A 23,199-nucleotide genomic window follows, 5' to 3' on the forward strand; every position below is an offset into this window, starting at 1 on the left:
TGTAGCTCATCAGAGTTTGGTGCATGTGACACAAAATAGCATTCAGGGCTTCCTTAAGACAGAGCAATGAACTAGTCAGTTATGGAAACGTGCATTTTACACATCCCTAGCACTCCGTCCAAACCAGTCATTGAGTCATCTGAATGCAGAAGCTCAGAAAGTTGCAGTCCGTCTCATGAGCAGCTTGTTTCCTTCACAGGGTGAAGACCCAGATGAAGATGATGCTTACCAAGTTCTGTCCACACTGAAGAGGATCACAGCTTTCCATAAGTAAGGCTTTCCTGTATCATCATGAAGTGTTTCTCTTTATCAGATTATCACTTATGGCAGGGATTTTTCAAACCTGTCCTGGAGCACCCCCACCTAATTCATAAGCAAGACTGCAAGACCTGAAATGTCAGATAAGGGAGACATACAAAATGTGCTGTACTGGGGGTGCTTGCAGGACAGGTTTGAAAACCCCTGCTTAATGGGCAAATGCTGTAATTTATTTACTTTTCTAAACCCCTTTCATCTCTATGTATGTTATAGTGCTCATGATCTCTCAAAATGGGACCTCTTTACCAGCAACTACAAGTTACTGAACACTGGTATTGAAAATGGAGACATGCCTGAGCAGGTATTCATTTTAAGGCTGCATATTGGGTGAATGAAGAACTATTGTAGTAGTGCCTGACTGGGCTTGACTTAAAGGGATAGTTCACCCAAAAATGAAACTTCTGTCATCATTTACTCGCCTTCAAGTTGTTCCAAACCTGTTTTAGTTTCTTTCTTCTGTTGATAATTTTTTTTTTTTTTTTTATAAACTGGCTTCCATAGAAATACCACCTTGAAATCAGTTGAAACTTTGCTTTTGCCTCATGATTGTCGGTTAACGTTAATGTCTCTCTGGACTTCTCAGATTGTCATTCACGCACTGCAGTGCACACATTACGTCATTCTTTGGAGCTTAGCCAAGGTCTCTGAGGGCACTTCTAAAAAGGTAGCTCCTATTCACATGATGTGTATGCATTCATTCTTCCCGCTTGTGTACTGTGGTTTGTTGGAAGTCAACAATGCATTTGGTCTCTGTAGGAGGACATGTTGACTCTGAGGAAGCAGATGAGGGCGTTTTGTCTAATGTGCCAGCGTTACCTAACCAGCGTCAACACTGCCGTCAAAGAGCAGGTCTGTATGAAAGGTCACAAGAAGCATTATCCCTCATGCCACAACCAGGCTGTACCTGATAGTATGTTCTCCCTCAGACCTTCACCATCCTCTGTGACCTGCTGCTGATCTTCAGCCATCAGATCATCTCTGGGGGGAGGGAAGCTCTCGAGCCCCTAGTATACACGTCTGAGATGTCCCTGCAGTCAGATCTTCTCAATTTCATCCTGGACCATGTCTTCATTGACCAGGATGAAGACAGCAACAGCACAGGTCTATCACTGCAAATAGCGTAACGACTTTCAGTTAGAGCTAACAGGCTTTGCTGAATGGATTTAGCGCCCCTGGCTGTTTAATGTTAAATGCTTAACACTAAGACAACACAAAGGAAATTGGCTTTAGAAGTGTTTAATTGATTTAAAGATTAGAGACTCTAGCAACACTTAATCCTGCTGTGCACTGAGCTTTAGCTGAAGTAGAATGACTAGTTTAAAATGAGAGTTGTTTGGACAAATCAACTTGCATTCCTTTTTTGTTTTCAGGAGTCAGGTTTTAAAGTGACCACTAGAGCGCAGCGGTTTTCCCTGTAGTTTAAGCTGCTCAGTCCCATTCATGAGCATTATTTGAAAGTCTGTCTTTATTTTTGATCAGATGGGCAGCAGGATGATGAAGCTGGAAAAATCGAAGCTTTGCACAAGAGGCGGAACCTGCTGGCCGCATACTGCAAACTCATTATCTACAATGTAGTTGAGATAAACACTGGTGCCGATATTTTTAAGCAATACATGAGGGTGAGTCTTTTTGTTTGTTAAATATGAATTTTCAGTTCATTAATTCCCTTAAATGGTCACTAAAACACATCTTTTCTGTTTCCTGTTCAGTATTACAATGACTATGGTGACATCATCAAGGAAACCATGAGCAAGACGAGACAGATTGACAAAATCCAATGTGCAAAGACGCTCATTCTGAGCTTACAGCAGGTCAGTGGCAATGTTTTGTATCTTCCATCAAACTGGGTTTTGTTTGCCGGTTGTTCACGTCTTTTTCCTTCTGTTTTGTGCAGCTCTTCAATGAGATGCTGTCAGAACTGGGACCCAGCTTCGACCGTTCATCCTCATCTTTCTGTGGCATTAAAGAGCTCGCTCGGCGCTTCTCTCTGACTTTTGGTCTAGATCAGCTCAAGACTAGAGAGGCTATCGCCATGTTACACAAGTAAGATTCCATTCAGTTCCTCTTGGGTGAGAGAAACCTTTTGTGTGGAGTTCCATCACATGTTTATGTTGCTCTCTGTCTAAAGGGACGGTATTGAGTTTGCCTTCAAAGAGTCCAATCCTCAGGGTGAGGGACATCCTCCCCTCAACCTGGCTTTTCTGGACATTCTCAGCGAGTTCTCATCCAAACTCATGCGTCAGGACAAGCGGACTGTGTAAGCAACCATTTATTGACCTCAGCATATGTGCAGGTGCATAACTGGACTTTGTGGAGCATTCATTAGCTAATGTTGGCTCTCTCTCTCTTTTCCCCAAAAGGCACATGTATTTGGAGCGCTTCATGACATTTCAGATGGCCCTGCAGAGAGAAGACTGCTGGCTGCCCCTCATCTCTTACAGAAACTCACTGCAGGCGGGGGGTGATGATGACACTATGTCTGTGGTCAGTGGCATCAGTAGCCGAGGCTCCTCCGTCAGGAGTAAAAAAGCTAAGCCTGCCACCGGCAAGAGGAAATTACCGGAAGGTAAAACAGTTTGAATTCAAGAAATCAGACAAATAATGTATTTAATGTGATTTAATAATCGTATACAGGACTTATCCAATCATTGAGTCCAATTTAACCCACCCCTGCAAGCTCATGTTCATCTTCCTCCATTTTTGAGTGCTCATCTCAACATCCAATCAACAGAAATAATGGTGCGTTCAAATCATGTCGAAAAGATCATATTTGCGAGTTGAACACACATGAACGCCACCACAAAGTCGTAAATACGAGTGGGAAATTGGGATTTTATTTAAGCCGCGATGTTTACGAGTTGGGGGCGTGTCGGTGAGAAACGTGGCGCAAGTTTTATGTAGTTAATTAAGGGAAGGTACACCGCCATCTTGCTCTTATGAAATGAACTTGAGCGCACCTGACGTCGTAAACACGACTTCTCAACTCAGAAATACGAACTTCCCAGGAGGACTTGAACGCACCATTAGTCCTTTGCCTACATTTTTTTTTTTTATATAATCCATTACACACTGATATATGTAACAATACGGAAGAAAAGACCTGTTGCTACTTCAGTTTCATCACAACTTTAATGATTGTCCTGCTGCGAAGACTTCGGATGACGCAAACTCTGAATCAACATGCACCTATGCTACATTTTATTTCATTTGTTAACAAACAAGTATTCATTACTTCAATGAGCTCATTGTTACTGCCTTAAATTATTACATTGTTTAAATTAATACATTTTTAGCTAACTGTGATTTTGTATATGTGCATTTTGAAATGCATAACTGAGACAGTTACCTCTGATAACATCACTCTAGATTGTAATGTGGACTCATGTAATGTGGACTCATGCCATTTCTGTAAAGCTGATTTGAAACGATGTGTTTTGTGAAAAGCGCTATACAAATAAATGTGAATTGAATTGCTGTCTGTGTGCAGAGGAGAGCAGCAGCAGCAGCAGCAGTGAGGTGTGGATGAACCGTGAGCAGAGCATGCAGATGCCCGTCATGATGCCGTCACCCCACCTCACCTCCACCGTCATGAGAGAACCCAAACGCCTGCGTCCTGAGGAGAGCTACATGGGGGTGTACTCCATGACCCCCGATCAGCAACAGCAGCACACACACCCTCAGACTCCTCAGCCACAGCACCACCAATCACCCATGGACTACAAGTAAGAGCATCATGTGTCTTGTCATGACACTCTCAGCACAGCTATTTTCAGTCATGAAACGTGTTTGCTGCTGTTTGGGATTGAAGGGATATAGTGAGGTGTGCTGATACTGTTTTACAGCACACAAGTCACCTGGATGCTAGCACAGAGACAGCAGCAAGAGGAGGTGGCCAGACAGCAGCAGGAGAGAGCTATGAACTACGCCAAATTAAGGAGCAACCTTCAGCATGCCATGTAAGATAAATCACTCTCAAAATTTAACTTTACTCTGCTTTCTTTAAAACACAAGTCCAGCGGTCAAATGCACACAAAAACATTGTATTGTTGGTTTGCAAATGCTTGCAGTCGTCGAGGAACTGGCCTGATGGAGGATGATGAGGAACCCATTGTGGAAGACGTGATGATGTCATCAGAAGGCCGGATTGAGGATCTCAATGAAGGCATGGACTTTGACACCATGGATATTGATCTGGTAATAAGCTTAAGCTAAATTTCAATTGTATTTATGATTTTGGTCTCTAGGACTAGGTTTTTTTGTCTAAATTATTACATGGTAATTGAGGTCGATAAAGATTTTGAATGTTTCCGAAAGAAGTATCTTGCCCAGTCACAGCAGTAATATTGTGAAATAGTATTACTATTTAAAATAACTGTTTTATATTTTATGATGTAATTTATTCCTGTGATGGCAAAGCTGAATTTTCAGCAGCCATTACTCCACTCTTCAGTGTCACATACATGATCCTTCAGAAATCACAGGGTTTCTGTTGTTCTTAAAGTCTTTAAAAGTCTTAATTCACCCTTCTGCAAATTAAGGCCTTAGAAGGGTCTTAAATCAGAGCAGAAAGTCTTAAATTCATATAGTGACATTAAATGTTGCATGTGCTGCATAAGAATATAATAATGAATATCTTCCTCCAGTATTTTTGTATTTTGTTTTCCCATACAATTATCTGAACATCCTAAAATCAAAATACATTTACTTGCATACATGTTTACAAAATGTCAGGTTTTGTTTATGGACTTAAGTTTATGCTTCAAACAAGAACACACATGTGTCAATGAGGTATTAAAACTGGTTTTTCCTTTGAATTAAATAGATTTTTTAACTAAGCCCACTGGCAGATATTTGTAATCATAGATAAACATAAAATTTTCTGAAAACAGACATCTTATGTCATTTTGTTTCTCCAGTAAATGCATCTTGATTTAAGAATCTTTAGACTATTGCACTGGAAAACAAGATAAAAATACTGAGGAAGAACATCGCTTTTTGCAGTGTGAAAGTAAAAGTTATTTGCATATTATTGTGGTTGGGAGAAGAGATGTAAGGGGGATCTTGTTGGAAGTTGTTTTTTTCAAACTCTGAAGTGTTTTGCTAATACAACTCATTGTGTTTCTCCCTATACATTTACTTTTAGAAAACATATTGGCGTATTGTGTTCCATTCAGTTTATTCCTTAAATTTTCTTTACTTGGTCTCAAAAAGGTTTTGAAAAAAGAAACCTTGAATCATTGTAATATGCTAATTTGGTGCTCAAGAAACAATTCTTATAATTATCAAAAACCTTGAAAACAGTTGTTTTTTTTTCTTCTTTTTTTAGCCACAATTATTTAATGAACATTCAAAAGAACAGCATTTATTTGAACTAGAAATCATTTGTAAGATTATAAATGTTTTTAATGTCACTTGTGGTCAATTTAATGCATCTTGGCTGAAAAAAAGTATTAATTTCTTTCAAAACAAAATTGTTACTGAGACCAAACTTTTGAACTTGTTGTTTATGTGTACAGTATGTGTATGTGATAGATTTAATACACATTAAATAACTATTACCGTCACATTTAATAACTAAATAAATGCCGCTTCTTTTTGCACATCTTATCCTCATTGTCTGCTCTTTCGTATCTTGCAGCCCCCATCGAAGAATCGACGAGAGCGTTCGGAACTGAAGCCCGACTTTTTCGACCCCGCCTCCATCATGGATGAGTCTGTAAGAAGCACTCATTTCCTGGGTTATGATGCTTTTCAGCGGTAATGGGGGACTCGTTCACTCCGACACTAAGGACGTGAAAGAGAGATCACCACTAGATGGCACTAGCAGGAGTGATTTCAGATAGTTTGAATTGCCCTTGTGCAAAAAGACAGAGAGGGGGAGAGCATCTCGCTATTATAAATACTAATCAGACCCATCTGGACTGGTGATTTGAATGAAACGTTTGTTTGGTAACTCTAAACACTGAACTGAATTTGAACATTTTCTCTTGTAGGTCCTGGGAGTGCCCATGTTTTAAGATTATAATTGGAGGAGTGTGAAGAGAAGAGAGACATTTTGTGTGAATTCACATTGATTCTCTAAAGAGAATTAAATTCAATGGAGTGATTGGCATCCAAATCAGCTTGTACCATTGACACTTACTAAAACACAGAAAGGATAAAGGAGCAATTCAAAGTCTCTGCAATCATTGTGTGGGCTTTCCCTGATCGTGCAAACCGTGACCGTAGATACTGAACGCCATGGAATCTCGGACTGTCCTTAGCCATACATGAGTTATATGAGATATAAATATATATATAAATATATATATAAAAATATTTCACAGTTGAACGTCATCATGTTTAAAGAAACATATGTGAGATCTCTTAGAGTTGTGGTATTTCTTGAAGCCAGGGGTGAATGCATCTTTTTTAACTTAAAGACAACTTTGTTATGTATAGCCCTTTTGTAATAGTGAGTAATCTGGTGTAAAGTAGTAATTTATAAGCAGGTTTTTGCTCATCATAGTGAGTATTGATATATTTTATTCTTCTTATCTAATATGTCAAATGGAGGAAAAACCTCCAGGTCTTTATATCTAGAATTTAGTTTCCTTTTATTCCACCTTCAAAAATCATGACATAACACAAACCCTAAATCAAAACACTCTGAGCTGATTTATTACTGCCTTTGGTGCATGTGTGAAGTTTGGGGCAATTTCAGTGACATGATCAGTGATTGGTGTGTGTATGTATGTTAAATACCTCAACCATTCAGTGGCCCTGTTGCTCTCTTTGCCCCAACCAAACTGTTTGTATGTGCCAACTGCTCTAGTAAATCAGGCACTTAGAATCACAGTCAGTCTGTGAAGATGCACAGAAAGGACTTTAATTCTTCCGCCGAGTCACAAGGCTTATCCAAAGATCAGATCTGCTCGCATGTCCCTCTAAAATCAAGCAAAGAAGAGGAAATCTCTCCAGTAGTGCCATTGTGTTGTCTCTAATAAAACAGAACTTAGTGTAGTATGTCTGGTGGAGATATTCTCCTCCCTGATTAGAGCTATGTAGACATCTACATTTAAATAAAGTTATATATAAATATATAAATTGGTGCTGATTTTATAATTGTGCTTTTTTTATTTTTAAAACTCCAACTTAGAGTTCAAATGTTTTGAAATGTATAAGAACATGTCTAAACATGGAAGTGTGTAGCCATGCAGCAAGTAAAGGTTTGAGATTTTATTTGATTTTTCCCTCCTTTTTGTGTGTTTGTGTGTTTTTTTTTTTTTTTTCAGTCTTAAGAGGTTTTTTAGGTTTCACCTTTTTCCTATTTGTAAATTAGTTTGGTTGCAATTCATGGACAGAACTATTTTATTCAGCTCTGATTTAGTTTTTTCCCCAAATGAAATATTCAAAGTGTAACAATAACGTCCTATGAGATCCTAAATGTTACAGCATTGCGTTCGGCAGCTCTACACAGCTTAACTAATACATTAATACATGAACTTATATTGCAGACATGTGCATTTTGTCTGGGGTATACTTTTTAATCATTCCATGCCTTGGCCTTAAAATGTCCTTGTTTTAAAAAGGAAAAGTGGTTGTCAAACATAAATCTTCCATGTTGAAACTTTTATGTGAGGTACATTGGATTCCTTTCGTATCAGAAAAGGATAAGTACATTTCTGAAATGGCATGAGTGTAATTATTTAAAAGGTGTGCAGACAGATTTTGAATTTATGAAAGTAAATGCCCTTTGGCTTAAACTGTCTTCTGTTCCTCACCACTACATTCATTGAACTGCTGAATAGATTGTGTAAATATACATGCATTTAAACGTAAAGCTTAATTTTCTAGTGCTTTTTTCTGTTAACATTTTAAACATATTATTATCACTTTTCCCTGTTCAGAGATATAAACTCATACATAACCGTTTCCCTGTCCTCTGTTATCCACTGTAATGTTTCTGATTTGTATCTGTCTGGAGACAGTAAGTTTTTGAATAAAAGTAAACAAATCTTTTTCGTGTATTTGTGTGATTTTACATTATTCTTTCTTTGCCCGATGCTTTTACTCACTCGCTTACAAATGAGCAAAGTCACACGCAAATATCCTGTTTGCCAAATATCCTGTTTGCCACAGTATGTTTTGAAATTCATTCTCCAAGTATGTTTTTTAATACACATGTACTCTGTACTTTTGTTAAGAAAGACACTTTTTGCTTATACTTACAAAAGTTGACCATTGCATCTATGAATATTTACCACAGTTACTACAGCTGTTAATCCAATAAAAACTTTAGCCATCAGGAGACACAAATATGATGAGCCCAGTAAACTTGTAGGTCGCACGTCAGAGATAATTTAGCTGTAATGTTAGTATCTGACTCTAAATCGCATGCACGTGCAGTTTTTTGTTTGTCTGTTTTTTAATGCTTTTTTGAACATTCAGTTTACAGTGAAGAACAATACAATTTTAACACAAGTATTAAAAATTACAGAAATATAAAGAATAGTTAAAGAAAACACTTCACCAACACCACAGCTCAAAACAAAAACAACTAGACAGTAACTAAAAACAAGAGAATGAAAAAAAAGAAAGAAAGGGAGGGCATTACTTAAAAGAAATGCACTCTTTGAATTTCGGGAGAACGCTACGTTACCAGATGTGACGTAAAGCACGATGTCGTTACTGATTGGTTTACATTTCTGTTCGTCGCATATTCTTCAATTTCATTGGTTAATGTCGTTTCGCAGGATCTTTTGGGCGGGGTTACCATTTCAAAATTTCAGCGGGTGTAAACGAGTTGTTGTTGACGGACGGAAGTTTTATCTTGAAAGATTAAACAATTAAACAATTTAAGTACGTTTTTCAACAGTATTTGGGCTTTCGACCACTCTTAACGGTCATGTCTTTCTCAAGAGCTCCATTAAAGAGATTTAACGAGAATGTTGGTAAGTTTCATACGTCTGTTCCATTATTCTACGATGTGAATGCAGTTATGTGCTTTAAATAGTTTAATTATTAATACATATGATTCAGGTAATTTTAATTAAAGTAGAGTTACCTGCTTAGTTCTCACTTTCATGCTCAGCTTTATAATTTAATACCGTTTTCTTTGTTAAGCGTCTGTTTTCTTGCAGCTGCGATCTATCTAACGTTATTTTGCCAGACTATCAAAACAAAGTTTATTTATCAAATGCACAACAGTACGTCATAAGGCAATAACTGTAAGGCGTGCATTGTTATTTCTAAGCTAAAAAAAAAATAGACATAACAAAATGAAGACTTAAAGATATGAAAATGAATGCTGAATATGTTTGTTCAGCTGTTTGGAATACATGTCAGCTAACGTTACCTCAATGATTGTGAGAAGTTTATATTCATAAACTTTGATTATTGATCTTTGGTATTTTGTATCCTTAGGTTGTGCTCCTCCACCTGGTACATATGACGTGAAGTCTGGTGAGCTGAAGGGAGCCGTTTCATTTCATAAAGCAGAGCGCTTCAGAACAGCTTCCAAAAGTGAGAGCAGATTTTCTTGAGCCACCATTTAAGATAACATTTTCCATCTGAACCTTAAAGGAATAGTTCACCCAAAAAGGAATATTCTGTCATCATTTACTCATGCTCATGTCGTTTCAAACCCGTAAGACTTTTGATCATCTTCGGAACACAAATAAAGATCTTTTTGATGAAATCTTTCGGTCCCTCCATAGACAACTATGCAACTACCACTTTGACGCTTTAAAAAGTTCATAAAGAGATCGTAAAAGTAATATATATGTATAGTCCAAAATTTTCTGAAAATACACGATCGCTCTATATGACTAACAGGTTGAATTTAGGCTTTTATTCACATATAAACCTTAATTAACTCACATCAGTTGTGGTAAACTGAAGCTCAAGCATGTTCACTTGATGTGCAAGAACCAATGAGGTTCATTCTCGTGTGTTACGCAGCATGTTTGAGCTTCCGTAAGAGGTTTGTTCTTGCATGTCGAGCAGGTTCGGTTGAGCCTCTGTTTATGTTTGCTGATAAATGTTTGTAATAAAAGCCTAAATTGACTCTGTTCATCATATAAAGCGATCAAGTCTCTTCGGATAATTTGCACTAAACCGCTCAATTCATATGGATTAGTTTTACGATCTCTTTATTAACTTTTTGAAGCATCAAAAGTGATAGTTGCTTTGCTGTCAAAGGAGGGACAGAAATCTCTCATATTTCATCAAAGATCTTCATTTGTGTTCCAAAGATGGTCGATACTCTTACGGGTTTGGAACGACATGAGTGTGAGTCTGAGTAATTAATGACAGAATTTTCAATTTTGGGTGAACTATCCCTTTAAGAATAAGAAACATTGATTATTTTAATTTTTTTTTTTTTTATGCTGATCAGCAGAGGCACCCCTGCCATCCCCTTCAAAAGAAGTACCCATGTCTCCAGTTCGGAGGACCATGTCTGTTGATGGTTTGGTAAGATCTGAATTTGTAATTATTTGCTAGTGGTCAACCATACTGAAGTATTAGTTTAATAAAGATGTACTCCTTCTATTCCATGCTTTTTCTTATACAGAACAAAAAGGATTTTATCCATATAATGAAAGTCTCTAGTCCAAAACAACATGCACACTCTTGACATTCATTGCATGGACAAATATACGGAGACATTTCTCAAAATATAATTTGTTTCACAGAAGAAAGTCATACAGGTTAAGAAAGAATACAGGTTGGAAACTAGTAAATGAAGACATAATTTTTGGAATTTTGTCTGAACTATCCTTTTTAAAATGACTGTATTGTAATGTAACTGTTTTGTTCCTGTGTTTGTCTTATTAGACATACCAAACCTGTATGACTTTCTTTCTTCTGTATCTTCTTTTGTGTTCAGCAAAAGAAAGAAATTCATACAGGTTTTGAACAACTTGAGGCTGACATTATTTGAAGGCTTTTTAAATATCTTAAAAATGTACAACTTTGATTTGGGTGAGCTAATAGGGTCAGTTCCCTTTTTAGAGTTCACCAAAGTGTCTAAAAACAGACAATTTGTCAGTAAATTGAATATCTACCTGTATATCAGTTTTTGCTATGCTGTTTCACTATTTGCTTTTTTTCCTCATATAGGCTGATGCATTAAGTTCCAAAAAGGACAAAAATAGTTTCACACTTGAGATGAAACATCAGAGACTTCTGGAGAAAGAGGTAGTTTTCAAAATGTTTTGAACATTTCCTGGATGGCCATTTGTTGTTTTGAGGCCTGATCAATTTCTTTGGCCTTTTCTCCTAACCCTGACTGTCACTTCTAATGCTGGAGTATAGATCCGATCTTTGGTGCAGCAGAGAGGAGAGCAGGACCGCAGGCTGCTGACCCTGGAGGAAGAGCTGAAGAAGTTGGAGTCTAAATTGCTCGTGGCTGTCAGAGAGAAGACTGGCCTTGCTGCCAATGTGGCTTCTCTCGAGAGGCAGCTTGCAGAGTTAAAGAAAGTTAATGAGTTCCTGAAGACCAAGGTGACTAGTCTTTTTGTACCAGGGTGTTTTGCAATCTCCGTTTCTTAAGTGTTGTTTTGTAGACTGCTTCAAGTTTACTGAGGAATGTCTTGGCACTTTAATTTTCGCAGGTCTCTGCAGATACCACCAAGAAGAAGATCAATGCTCTTTCCATGGAGCTCATTGAGGCCAAAAATAAACTGGATGCCAAAGATAAGGTAAGTTCCCTCAAGTCACTTTATGGAGAGGAGTTTGTGTAACTTCACAAGTTGCTCAGTGTAATTGTGGGCTTGTGCTTTTTGAACAGGAGCTGAGCTTCCTACAGATCAGCTCAGAGGGGAAAGTAAAGGTCTTGGAAACGGATCTGGAGACTGCCAGAACAACTTTTAGAGTTCTTCAGGAAAGGAACCAGGATCTTGGTGAGGATTAATAATGTATATTTGATAATGTATATTTTTAGATCAGTCTCATTTTATAGAATCTATCTGACAGATGTTCAGTGCGTCTAAGCATAAGTCAGACCATGTTCAAAACAGAATACTAACATATCTACTATTCAAATAAACAAATAAAGTGAAATGATATTATTTCACAGTGTTTCCAACAGTATTCTGCATATGACCTCACATGACCTCATCACATTGTTTTTTTTAAATTAGCGAGTGGTGTTTAGTTTTCATCTTAAAAGTAAAGTCATGCAAAATAACTACTGGTAATTGCAAGTAAAAATGTCAACATTTAAAGAGTTAAAGATGGTAAAAGGTCGTAGTTAATCACACTGCAGATGGAAGTGTTAGGGAATTTACAGTTAAAGACCCAGGGACCAGATGTGATTAATTAAGACCCGGAGTAAGAAGTGCAGTCAATTGAAGAATTTTTTTACTGAAGATAATTGCAGTTTCATCAGCAGAAGTCAGCTTCAAGACTCACAATGAGTTTGTTGGCCGCCCCGCTTACAGTTACAAAGATCACAGCAATTATACCCCTCACCAAGGTCTAAGCTACGTCCTTGCTTCAGGTTGAATGATTCTGGTTGGCTAAGAAATAGATAAACATAGTAAATTTCTACATGGACTGATAGACTGAAGCATATCTCCATCGATTAGGCAGCTGACACTCAGACCCTGAAATTAGGCACGTCGTGACCTTCCAGGTCGCAGATTTGGTTTGCTGGGTGCCAGCCTGTCCCGAACAAGAAGTCAGTCAGTCTCCAATAATGCCAGTTGTTCCTTAACCTGTAACCAAGAAGACTAACACACACACACACACACACCGACACAGCTTCTTCAAGGTTGGATTGGCCAGGCTCTAACTATAAACAGGAGAGTCTTCTCAAAACATCAAGATAACATGTTCTTTCTCTCAATGAGAGGACACTTTAATCTAAATGGAAAGTAAGGCTTTAACACATGTTGAAGACCTTTCTCAAACACAAAACAAAAATTTAATTTCTGGAGGCTGGGCTAAATGAGCAAGCATTGTTACTGCATCTCTGACATGGGCCAGACCCTTCAGTCACCTCTCAAATATTTCATACAGATGTTTAAAGAATACATGAAAGAACATTTTCGATAATCACACTGGTAACTTCTATAACAAAGTAAAATCTCATAAGCCTAGAGACGTCATTCAACATTCGATTTTTAGAAGGAAAAATATTGATTAATACCTTGATTATAATCACTCATATTATTTCATATTATAATCACTATTATTATAATCACTCCCCCCCCCCCCCCCCTCCCAATATGTAAATAATATGAGTGATTATAATCAAGAAGAACTATCACTGTTGTCACAAAAATATTAAGCACCACAATTGCAGCCTTAGACTTTTCAAAAACATTCAACATTTTACTGACCCCAAACTTTTTAACATTTGTGTTATTATTTTGTTTAGAAGTAAAATGGTACAGTCAGGCATGTTGGAACCATAAAGTGGCATTTAAGAAGCTTCTGACTTGTAAACCAGTAAAGTGGTTTAGAAATTATTTATTGATTCAAATGACTCATTAAAGTTTAGTTGCAAATCACATATCATAAGTGACTACAAGCTAACATTTTTGCTTCTTACTTAACATTGTGTTTTAGAGGATCTTCATCAGGAGACAAGAGCCCAGAATGAGCAGATTGAGAATGAAATGGATAAATTGCACAGTAAGTTTGCATCCTAAGAAAAACAGTTTGTTTTATGGCTACATCTGACTTTTTTTCTATCTTCTTCAAATGAAGACATAATCCAGGAGCTGAGGGAGGAGATAAAAGCCCTGCAGAGTTACTTGGACTCAGCAAATGAAGAGATTCAGGTATTGGTTTTGGTCAACAGAAATTGACTCTCTTAAGCCAGTTGACATTTACTCACCGCTTGGGTTGAATCATCAGTCTTTGAAGTGCTGCTTGGTTTGAGATAAGCTGTCTGTCTCACTCTCCAATGTCAAAGGATTTGCGGATTAAGCTCCAGGACAAATCCACCATGGAGCGCCGTGTCTCTGATGCTCAAGACAACCTCAGGTTAGAACTCTGTGCATTTTCATATTGTTGCTGTTGTTATGGTATCAGTGTTCACTTCTTCATTCTTCTCTACGCTGCCTGTGCAGTGAAGTGGAACAGAAGCTGGAGAAATGTACCGGTGAGCTGCAGGACTGTCAGGAGGTGCTGAAAGTTAAGGAAGAGGAGCTGCGGATTTCTCAGCAGGAGCTGCAGGACTCCCAGAAGGCTCTAGAAGAGAAGGAAAGTGAGCTGGAGCGGCACTTGCAGGATCTACAGGCCTCGCAGACCTCGCTGAAAGAGCTGGAGGAGCAGATGCAGCGAGGAGTTCAGGATCTTGAGGAGTCCCGGAGCGTGATTCGCCAGCAGGAGCAGGAACTGGCCAGAGTGAAGGAGATCTTGAGGAGGACCGAGGAAGAGCTGGATCAGCGCGTGGCGCTCATGGGCGAGAGATGCTTGGTGCTGGAGGATGAAAGAGGTGAATGAGCTTTAAAACTAAGCTTGAGTATTTATGAGATGCACATTATAAATAAGCACATTGTGGGATGAATTTGATCACCCCTCTTAGGATTATTTGTTTGTGATTTGTGTGCAGCCAGGACGCAGGAGGAGGGTCTGCGACGGGTTCAAGAGCTCAAGGCAGAGATCAACGCATTGGAGGAGAGCAGGCAGACTGAGACAGAGGCATTTGAAAAGCTGAAGGAGGAGCACTCTGCACTTACCAAACAACTGGAGGAGGAGAAGGTAATTAAGAGAATGTGTAGGTGGTTTACACCGGTATTAGCTTTCGTTTTAGGTACCATTCATTTCAATGGCAGTTGCTCGATTGGCACAGGAAGTGCGTGATTTAAAATCTTTGCTCATGGGTACTTAGTTCTGGACTCTGTTGTTTGAGTCAATTCCCATTTTTGAGCTTTAAATGTAATGTGACTAATCATTCTAAAATGAAAGCTTCCAAAACTGAAAATTGTCATTTACTCATCCTCAAGTCAGTCAAACCCATAAGACTTTGATCAATGCACATGCATTAAGCCTTTATCAAATATGGTAAATGGAGTGTGAGAACCAATGAGGTTCATTCTCACACATCAAGCATGGTACAGTTGAGCTTCTGTTTACCACTTTTGGGTTCAGAAGACTTTGATAAAACCACTTGATTGATATGGATTACTTTTGAGATGACTTTGTACTTGTGTAAAGGTTTTTGTAGAAGTCTTATATGTTTGGAACAACATGAGATTGAGGAAAGGATTATTTTTTGGGGGGTGAACTATCCTTTTAATGTCATGACAACTGATGTTACCATACAAACACACAGTACTAAAGTATTCCAGGCAGTCACTCATTTCTTTTATCCATTTTAACCAGGTTCACTTTATGCAATTCAACCCCATTTTTGTGAAAGCTTTCACTTAATGCATGCAAGATCCCCCCCCCCCCCCCCCCCCTCAATTCACTGCTATACATTTATTGTTTGGACCTTTGCTGTGAAGGATTTAGAAACTGAATCTTTTTTTTTTTTTTCTCCTATTCATTTCATTAGCTTGAGTATATGTGTCTTGGGCCATGACTAGGAAAACAGTTTACTAACATGCCATTTTGTGATTTATTGTGGTACTTCAAGAGGTAAAATCAATCCTGAATAAGTGTGATGTGATTTATACCAGCATGAGTGGGACAATTAAGTGAAGAGTGCAACTTAATAGACTTAACTAGGTTGTACTGTGTCGTCCCTCAATCAGGAAGTCAAAGTCTCCTTGATCGTCTTTGTGGATTAGGCTAATGTCTCTAAAGCTCCTCTAATGTGTGTTGCTGCAGACTCACAGCGGCTCCCTGGCTAGCATGCTTGAGCACCTGAGAGATGAGACTGAGGCAGAGAGGAGACAGCTTGGCGAGGAGCTGGAGGACGCGCTCGAGGAGCTGTCAGAACTGGAGAAGCAGGAGCAATGCAGTGAGAAGGCCATCCAGCACCTCACACAGAAGAACCAGACGCTGGAGCAGGAGCTGAGGAACAATTGTGCTGAGTTAGAAAAGTGAGAACAACTTCTAATGGAGTTGAGATGAATCGCATCTCTGGTAAAAACTGACCAGTGTTGTTGTGTCCTTTGGCAGGAAGTGTGCTGAGATTCAGGGTTTAGAAGAGGCTCATGTGACTGCAATTAAAAAACTAGAAGAGGATCACAACACCTGTCTTGCTAAGCTGGGAGATGTTACTACTGACTTTGAGAGGTATTACTTTAAATACCTTTTCATTTATTTAAAGTCACCATGAAATCAAAATGAACTATCCTTATTTATTTTATTTAACATTGCTTATTATAAATTATTTATTCTTTGCACATCATAACTTTTTATTTTATTCATGTGCCCTTGTAATCCTTAATCTAAATAACTTCCCCCCCCCTTCTCTTGAAACAACATCTATTCTTTTCTCTGTGTTTACTGGTGTGAGGGCAGAACAAATTGTCACTCACATGAGATCGACCAATAGTAACCATCTAATCAATTCCCAAAGACAAAATCAAGTCCCGCTCTACTTTTTTTTTTTTTTTTTTTTTTTTTGCGAGAAGCCATTTCATTCATAAATGTATGTCACAATACAATAGGGAAGAACTACCACAACTCCTGTTTCATGCCAACTTTAAATACAACCATAAAGTGCTGTCTATGGAAGTTTATAATGACCCAGAAGTTATTAATTGCCAATGCCCTGTTCAACCATCGTCAGATGTCTTAATCAAAGGTTTTTGTGTGTGTGTGTAATTCCATAAGCACAAGGCGGTCTCTGGGTGAGCAGAAGGCCAAGGCAGAGGCTCAAACCCATCAGCTGCAGGAAGTGATGAACCAACTGAAGCAACAGTTGCAGCAGGACCAGCAGAAACTCGTAAGCTACCAGGAAATGCAGTGTAAAGAGCGAGAGGAGTATGCTAGGTCAGTGTCCCGCCTCACAGATCTGCAGTAAATATCTGCTACACTTCCCATATATGTGCAGCTCCCACATAATTGATAATGTGGTCCAAGAAATCACGTCATTATCACGAAATAAATGAACAGGCTAATCAGGACCCCGACACAAAACAGAGGTCTTGTATCATCCTGATTGTGATTCTGGCGAGGACATTTTGTGATAATGTCAGTCATTATTAATAAATGGCTTATTTACAAATCAATATTTCATGATTATTTCTTCAAATTAATTTAAATACTAAATAAAGCATTATAAAATGTAAATAAACCAATTATATTAAATAGTATTGTTATTATTATTTAACCATTTGACACGTACGATCACACCGGTGTACAGTGCATCACATGATCAACTGCTAAATTCAAATGTGCTTTCACGTGCTTGGCTGGAGCAGAGCAAGAGACTGCCACGCTCAGCACTTGTCATGCAACACAAATTATTGTTATTATTTTTTGTTAAGCTAATATTGCTCTCCAATTACCAAACCATTTAATGGATCACTATTAACTTTTTATAAAAAGGAATCATTACCATAAATTTAAAGGAAATATTTATTTATAGCTGTAGATTAAAGTGGCAGTACACAATTTCAGTTTTGGTAAGTATTTTGATTCGGGCTGTCAATGTGTTTAACCCTTTGATGCGTACAATCACACCGGTGTGATTAGAGCGTTTAGTGCATTATGTGATCAACTGCTAAATTCAAATGTGCTTTCGCGCGTTGGCTATAGCTGAGCCAGAGACAGACGCGTTTAGTGTTGCACGATATACCGGTACTAGAAAGGTATCGCGATACCCTGCTATTAAAAACGATACGATATTAACTTTCATTAGTACCGGTACTTAAGAGTGACAGTACTCTAAATAATAAGAGCAGTATTTCTTAATTTGTGTAGCTGTGACAGCAGGAGTCAGGACGTGTATATTCACTAAACAACGGAAGCAGAACAGTAAAATTATATATGCGCAGCACTTGACAAAGAAACTTGCATGCATGAGAAAATAAAGCGGGGGACGTGTTCGCGCTGCCGGGCTCAGACCTGAAGCGCGCGCACACGCCGTTCAGACAGCTTACGATCGCGACTTTTTTGCGGATTATTAGGTTTGAATAGTCAAAATGATATGTAAAAATGCACGTCCTGGCGAGTATTCACATAAACACAGTCGGGTATGTCTTTAGTGAACGTAAACCGTTTGTAAAAATAAATCGTATATGTTCCAATGTATTGGATACGTGCAGGTCTTAAAGGGCCGGACCGGCAGCGTAATATTCTGTGTGATTAATGTTAATCCAACAACAAAAGAAAATAGACAGTCACCCAATGCTTGACTGAATAAATTTAATCTATTTATTAAGAATCTCCCCGTATAGTTAATTTATAGAGTGAAGACCTTATTTTTTCAGCTACAGAAGGTCTATTTAGCTTTCAAAAAATAAATTAAGCACTGTTTATTTTATTTGTCTCTTATAGTATTTGTCATATTGTTTGTAATTTACTTCTTTGCTTATTTTTAATAACAAAGATACAATTAAATTAAATATCTATATTATAATTATAAAATTACATTTAAAAAATATTAAATGACTTGTATCATGAAATAAGATTTTGGTCATCCCAACTTGTTCAGAGTTGTGAAAGGTTTGTAAATGTTAGCATGATTGATAATAATGTGATTGTTGCAAACATCTCGGTAAGGACGTTCACACTGACATGTAATTATTATTATTATTATTATTATTTTTAATAAAGGGGTGGGAATGGTCATAAAGCAGGACAGGAACATGCTGGTCATGTGAGATTTTAGCTTTTTAAAATTAATTTATAAAACAATGATTTGTAAGTTCTGTCACATTTTTCAATTACTTTTACTGTTTTAGTTTTTTTGTCGTGGTATCGATTCGGTATCGAGGTATTTTGCTCTGGTATCGTATCGAAGTCATAATTTTGGTATCGTGACAACACTAGACGCGCTCAGCACTGTCATACATCACAACTATTCAGTGTTTTCAACCACATAATGTTTATTTTAGGTTTCAGACATTTAAATACACATAAGTACTAGAAAAACAACACATTTATATTTTGTAAAATACACACTGATGTATATGGAATAGAGGATGTTGCGCTGGGGGTCAGCTGCTAGAATATTTAAAATTGCGTGTGAAAGAGTTAAACAAAAAATAGTCTGAATATCAACGCTTATAGACATTTTTTTAACTGTTCAGGATAAGACAAACAGTTTGGAAGTTGGATTCATGATATACTCCATTTATATACATTTTGCATTTTAAATAGCTGCATTAATTATTTATAACGGGTTAAACAGCAAATATTAATCTATAACTTAACACGTTATTTTTAATAATGGCACCAAGTTTAGGCTGTAAACACTGTTCTCACACCATCAGAGGTCTGTAAATATCATACTTCAGCTGTCATACTTTAGAATACACACTGTTTTGAATTGAAAAGTAAATGTAGACTACTGTGTTACAGGATGCTTTTAGAAGTTCAGACAAAGCTGGCTCAGAGAGAGAAAGAGTTGAAGCGAGCTGCAGAGACTCATAGTGAGGAGCTGAGATGCCTGCAGGTGGAAGTGGAGGAGGAGAGAGAGCGGGCTCAGGCTCAGCTGGAGAGAGAACAGAAGAGGAGGCAGTCAGTGGAGGGCCGTTCTGCAGAAGCCAGCAGGCTGCGGGGCCTCGTGGACGAGCTGGAAAACCAGGTTTCTGAGCTGCGCGGGCAGGTGCAGGAGGAAAAAGACTCTTCTCAGCGTCACGCTGTGGAGTGGCAGCAAGAGAGACGACAGCTATGCAGACAGATGGAGGAGGAAAGACAAGACTTTCACAAACAGCTCGCAGAGGCTCAGCTGCAGAGGTGAGAAAGTTAGGATGCACTCAACAGGTCTCAAGTCCATCATAGTGTCCCCATGTAGTCAGTCTCCGTGTGTGTTGCGTTGTTTAATCCCCGTTTTGTCATTTGTTCACCTCAGCACGTGTGATTCTGAGACACAACACTGGAGAAACTTGTATGAAGAGCTCTATGCTAAAGTTAAACCATTTCAGGTAAGCAAAGAAAAATAAGAATTTTTTTTTTTTCTCTTGTATTCGTGCATTTTCTTTATTTTTTTATTAGTTTTGGTTACTCTTTATTTTAAGGTGATGTAGCTTCATTGTACTTACTCAAATAAATACTGAGTAATATTAATTGACTACATTTACTTACTATAGAGTTACGTTTAGGGTTTAGTTTATGGTTAGTTACTTGTAATTATGCATAATCTTCTGTTATTACTATTGTAACTACGTCACCTTAAAATAAAGTGTTGCCTTAGTTTTTATTTCATGTAACAGGCCATTTTTTTGGCTGCTGTGCCTTCTAAGATGCCTTTGCGAATGGTCGAATTCACGAATGTGCTGTTAAGGTCACTGAAATAAGTGTCATTGGTAAATCTAAATTTCACCTAATTTTTCCAGACATTGTGAAGGATTTGCTGAGTGGAAGGTGCTACACAATTAAAAAATATATATATATTTTTAAATAGTGGCAAAAGAGTAGAGACAACTCTTAGGTTTAATATGTGCTAGATGAGTTTTCTCATTTGTCCTCTTATTCTGGTCATCAGGAACAGCTGGACTGCTTTGCAGCAGAGAGGAATGCTTTGTTGAATGAGAAAGGATCCACGCAGGCGGAGTTGAACAAGTTAGCCGATGCCTATGCTAATCTGATGGGCCATCAAAACCAGCGACAGAAGATCAAACACATGGTCAAACTCAAAGAGGAGAACTTGGAGCTCAAACAAGTGAGGCATTATTCATAAGGCAGTTGTCATTGTTTGATTTGAAGGTTTTGGTGCGTAGCTGACCGTGTCCATGTGTTATGTAGGAAGTGTCCAAGTTAAGGGCACAAGTGGGGAAACAGAAGCAAGAGCTGGATCGACTCAAGTCCAGCCAGGTGCCAAAGAGGTTCGACCCCAGCAAGGCTTTCAAACATGAGCTCAAAGAAAACCAGCAGCCCAGCTCAGCTCTTACACAAGGTGAATTTTGAAAAAAATTGGATAGGGTTTGACCAGTTATTCGCAATTTCTTACTTAAATTGGAACATAAAGTAGCTACTAGCTAGTTTGTAACTAACTTAATATAAACTTTTCTTCAGGACTACCTTAAAATGAATACGTGATGTAACAGGTAGCCAGTAAAGATCATGGAGAAGGGGATTTGTGAGCACTACGTCTAGTCCTGGGCTGCGTTTCCCAAAAGCATCGTAAGCCTAAGTTGATCGAAGCGCAATTGCCACCAATGGTCTCTACGATCAACTTAGGCTTTCGATGCTTTTGGGAAACGTAGCCCAGGTAAGCACTCTCGCAGCTGTATTTTTACATACTATAACCTTGTAATGTGTGGTTTTTTTTTTTTTTGGTAAGCCAATTAACAAGGCATCGCAGTAGTCCAAATGAGAAGTTAGTAGTGCATAAATTAGGGTTTCTGCATCAGCCAGATTGTGGAGACGTGCAATATAACGCAGTTGATAAAAATAGTTTTTAACAACTGAAGCAATATGAGAAACAAAGGAAAGAGAGGAATCAAATAAAACATCAACATCACATACAGGGGAGGAGGGTTTAACAAAAGACAGGTCCATTCTATTTAGAGGTACAGTGGAGCTGATCAGCATTATTTCATTTTTGCTGTCATTTAGTTTAAGAAAATTCAGGGACATCCAGTGTTTGATTTCTCTAATACATGCAGTGAGTCAGGCAGAGATGAAACATCAGAGGTGGTGGTAAGACAGATTTGGACGCCATCAGCATAACAATGAAAACGAAGTCCATACTTGTGATCACCAAGTGGCTGCATGTAGATGATAAAAAGTAACGGACCAAGAACTGAGCCCTGTGGGACACCCTGTCTCAGTGGAATTGTGCTGGACTTCTACTCTGCATGGTGATGTAGAACTTTCTATCAGTGAGATGAGAAATAAACCAGGAAAGAGCAGAACCACTGATTCTTATATAAGAAAGACTGGAAATATGAATATCATGACAATAGACTAACTTGAATGTTCTTTTTATTACACATTTCAAATCTAATTCTGCTTTTTCCAGGCAACAACAAATTTCGTTAAACTATCACTAATGGACTTTTGTGGAATATCCCTGGCCTATGGATGACTGCTCAACATGGACACTGTGAACGAGGATAGTTCAGCACCCAAACATCCTGACGGCCTCTTCGGAGTCTGACAATGTAGATCTTATTTATGTATGTTTTATTTTTGTTTGTGCGTGAATTTAATACAGCGGCATTAACATTGTTACTGTCACTCAATATCTATATATATTTGACAGCCCCCTTTTTTAGATGTTGCTCTTGACTAATTTGACTACAATGGTGAAAATGTTTATATGGTACTTAGGATTTTCTGTTATCTGATTTTGTTCATCACAGGGTGTGCTATTATCTTTAAAAAGTTCAATGTTTGCCCACTCTTTAAGTGTCCAACTAGTCTTGTTCAGTTGATTTGTTTTCTTTTTTTTTTTTAAGTAAATTTTAGTTCTTACAATATTATTTTATAATTTTAATAATTTGTTTTTTTTCTGCCACTAAGCTTAATGTCAAAACTATAGATGTCTTTAAATTTTAAGGTTCTTATTTTAAAAGAGCTATGTCAGTGAAAACTTTTATACTTAATAAAATACTTGCTTTTCTCTCTCTTTGCTCTGTCATTGTGATATTTATGCCATCATTTTTAACACTAGAAGGACATTGTATTACACTATCATGCATTTCTCATCAGTTTGAGAGCTTAAAATCATGGATGTTCCAGCAGAGGGCGCTAGAACACAAGGCAAACCAGAACATGTTTCTCATTTAATGCTGCTTTTGGAAGAACCTTCCTCATTTCTTCTACAAGCTTCCATTTACAATGACAAGCAATCAAGCATGTTGTTCTTGCATATAT

General features: G+C 38.0%; 2 protein-coding genes across 4 annotated transcripts in view; both read left to right on the forward strand.

Moving 5' to 3' along the window:
• Positions 1-6,460, forward strand: part of stag2b (STAG2 cohesin complex component b) — a 29,308-nt gene extending 22,848 nt beyond the window's left edge. The window contains exons 20-34 of one of the 2 annotated variants that reach the window (XM_079892389.1): positions 200-270; positions 532-619; positions 902-982; positions 1,075-1,167; positions 1,245-1,419; positions 1,798-1,937; positions 2,028-2,129; positions 2,213-2,361; positions 2,447-2,575; positions 2,679-2,884; positions 3,806-4,040; positions 4,161-4,274; positions 4,386-4,512; positions 5,957-6,034; positions 6,312-6,460. In XM_079892389.1, the coding sequence (XP_079748515.1) occupies positions 200-270; positions 532-619; positions 902-982; positions 1,075-1,167; positions 1,245-1,419; positions 1,798-1,937; positions 2,028-2,129; positions 2,213-2,361; positions 2,447-2,575; positions 2,679-2,884; positions 3,806-4,040; positions 4,161-4,274; positions 4,386-4,512; positions 5,957-6,034; positions 6,312-6,335 (1,812 nt within the window). In that variant the 3' untranslated portion in view covers positions 6,336-6,460. Of the gene's footprint in view, positions 1-199; positions 271-531; positions 620-901; positions 983-1,074; positions 1,168-1,244; positions 1,420-1,797; positions 1,938-2,027; positions 2,130-2,212; positions 2,362-2,446; positions 2,576-2,678; positions 2,885-3,805; positions 4,041-4,160; positions 4,275-4,385; positions 4,513-5,956; positions 6,226-6,311 lie in introns of those variants that run through there. The other variant, XM_079892388.1, reaches the window with a different exon arrangement.
• Positions 6,461-9,090: 2,630 nt separating this feature from the next.
• hmmr (hyaluronan-mediated motility receptor (RHAMM)) lies at positions 9,091-22,951 on the forward strand. Of its 2 annotated transcripts, none has more exons than XM_079892728.1 (20): positions 9,091-9,251; positions 9,724-9,822; positions 10,697-10,773; positions 11,422-11,499; positions 11,617-11,805; positions 11,916-12,002; positions 12,092-12,203; positions 13,876-13,941; positions 14,017-14,090; positions 14,225-14,295; positions 14,382-14,749; positions 14,867-15,015; positions 16,090-16,304; positions 16,384-16,500; positions 17,044-17,202; positions 19,738-20,115; positions 20,231-20,303; positions 20,864-21,040; positions 21,124-21,274; positions 22,343-22,951. In XM_079892728.1, the coding sequence occupies exons 1-20, from the start codon at positions 9,206-9,208 to the stop codon at positions 22,360-22,362; spliced, it is 2,706 nt and encodes a 901-aa protein (XP_079748854.1). In that variant the 5' UTR covers positions 9,091-9,205; the 3' UTR covers positions 22,363-22,951. The 2 variants fall into 2 exon arrangements, with proteins under 2 accessions (XP_079748854.1, XP_079748855.1); XM_079892729.1 differs by having other exon boundaries at positions 9,125-9,251; positions 10,700-10,773.
• Positions 22,952-23,199: the final 248 nt, after the last annotated feature.

Source organism: Squalius cephalus (assembly GCF_949319135.1).
Source record: "Squalius cephalus genome assembly, chromosome: 14".
In the NCBI taxonomy this organism is placed as follows: Eukaryota; Metazoa; Chordata; class Actinopteri; order Cypriniformes; family Leuciscidae; genus Squalius; species Squalius cephalus.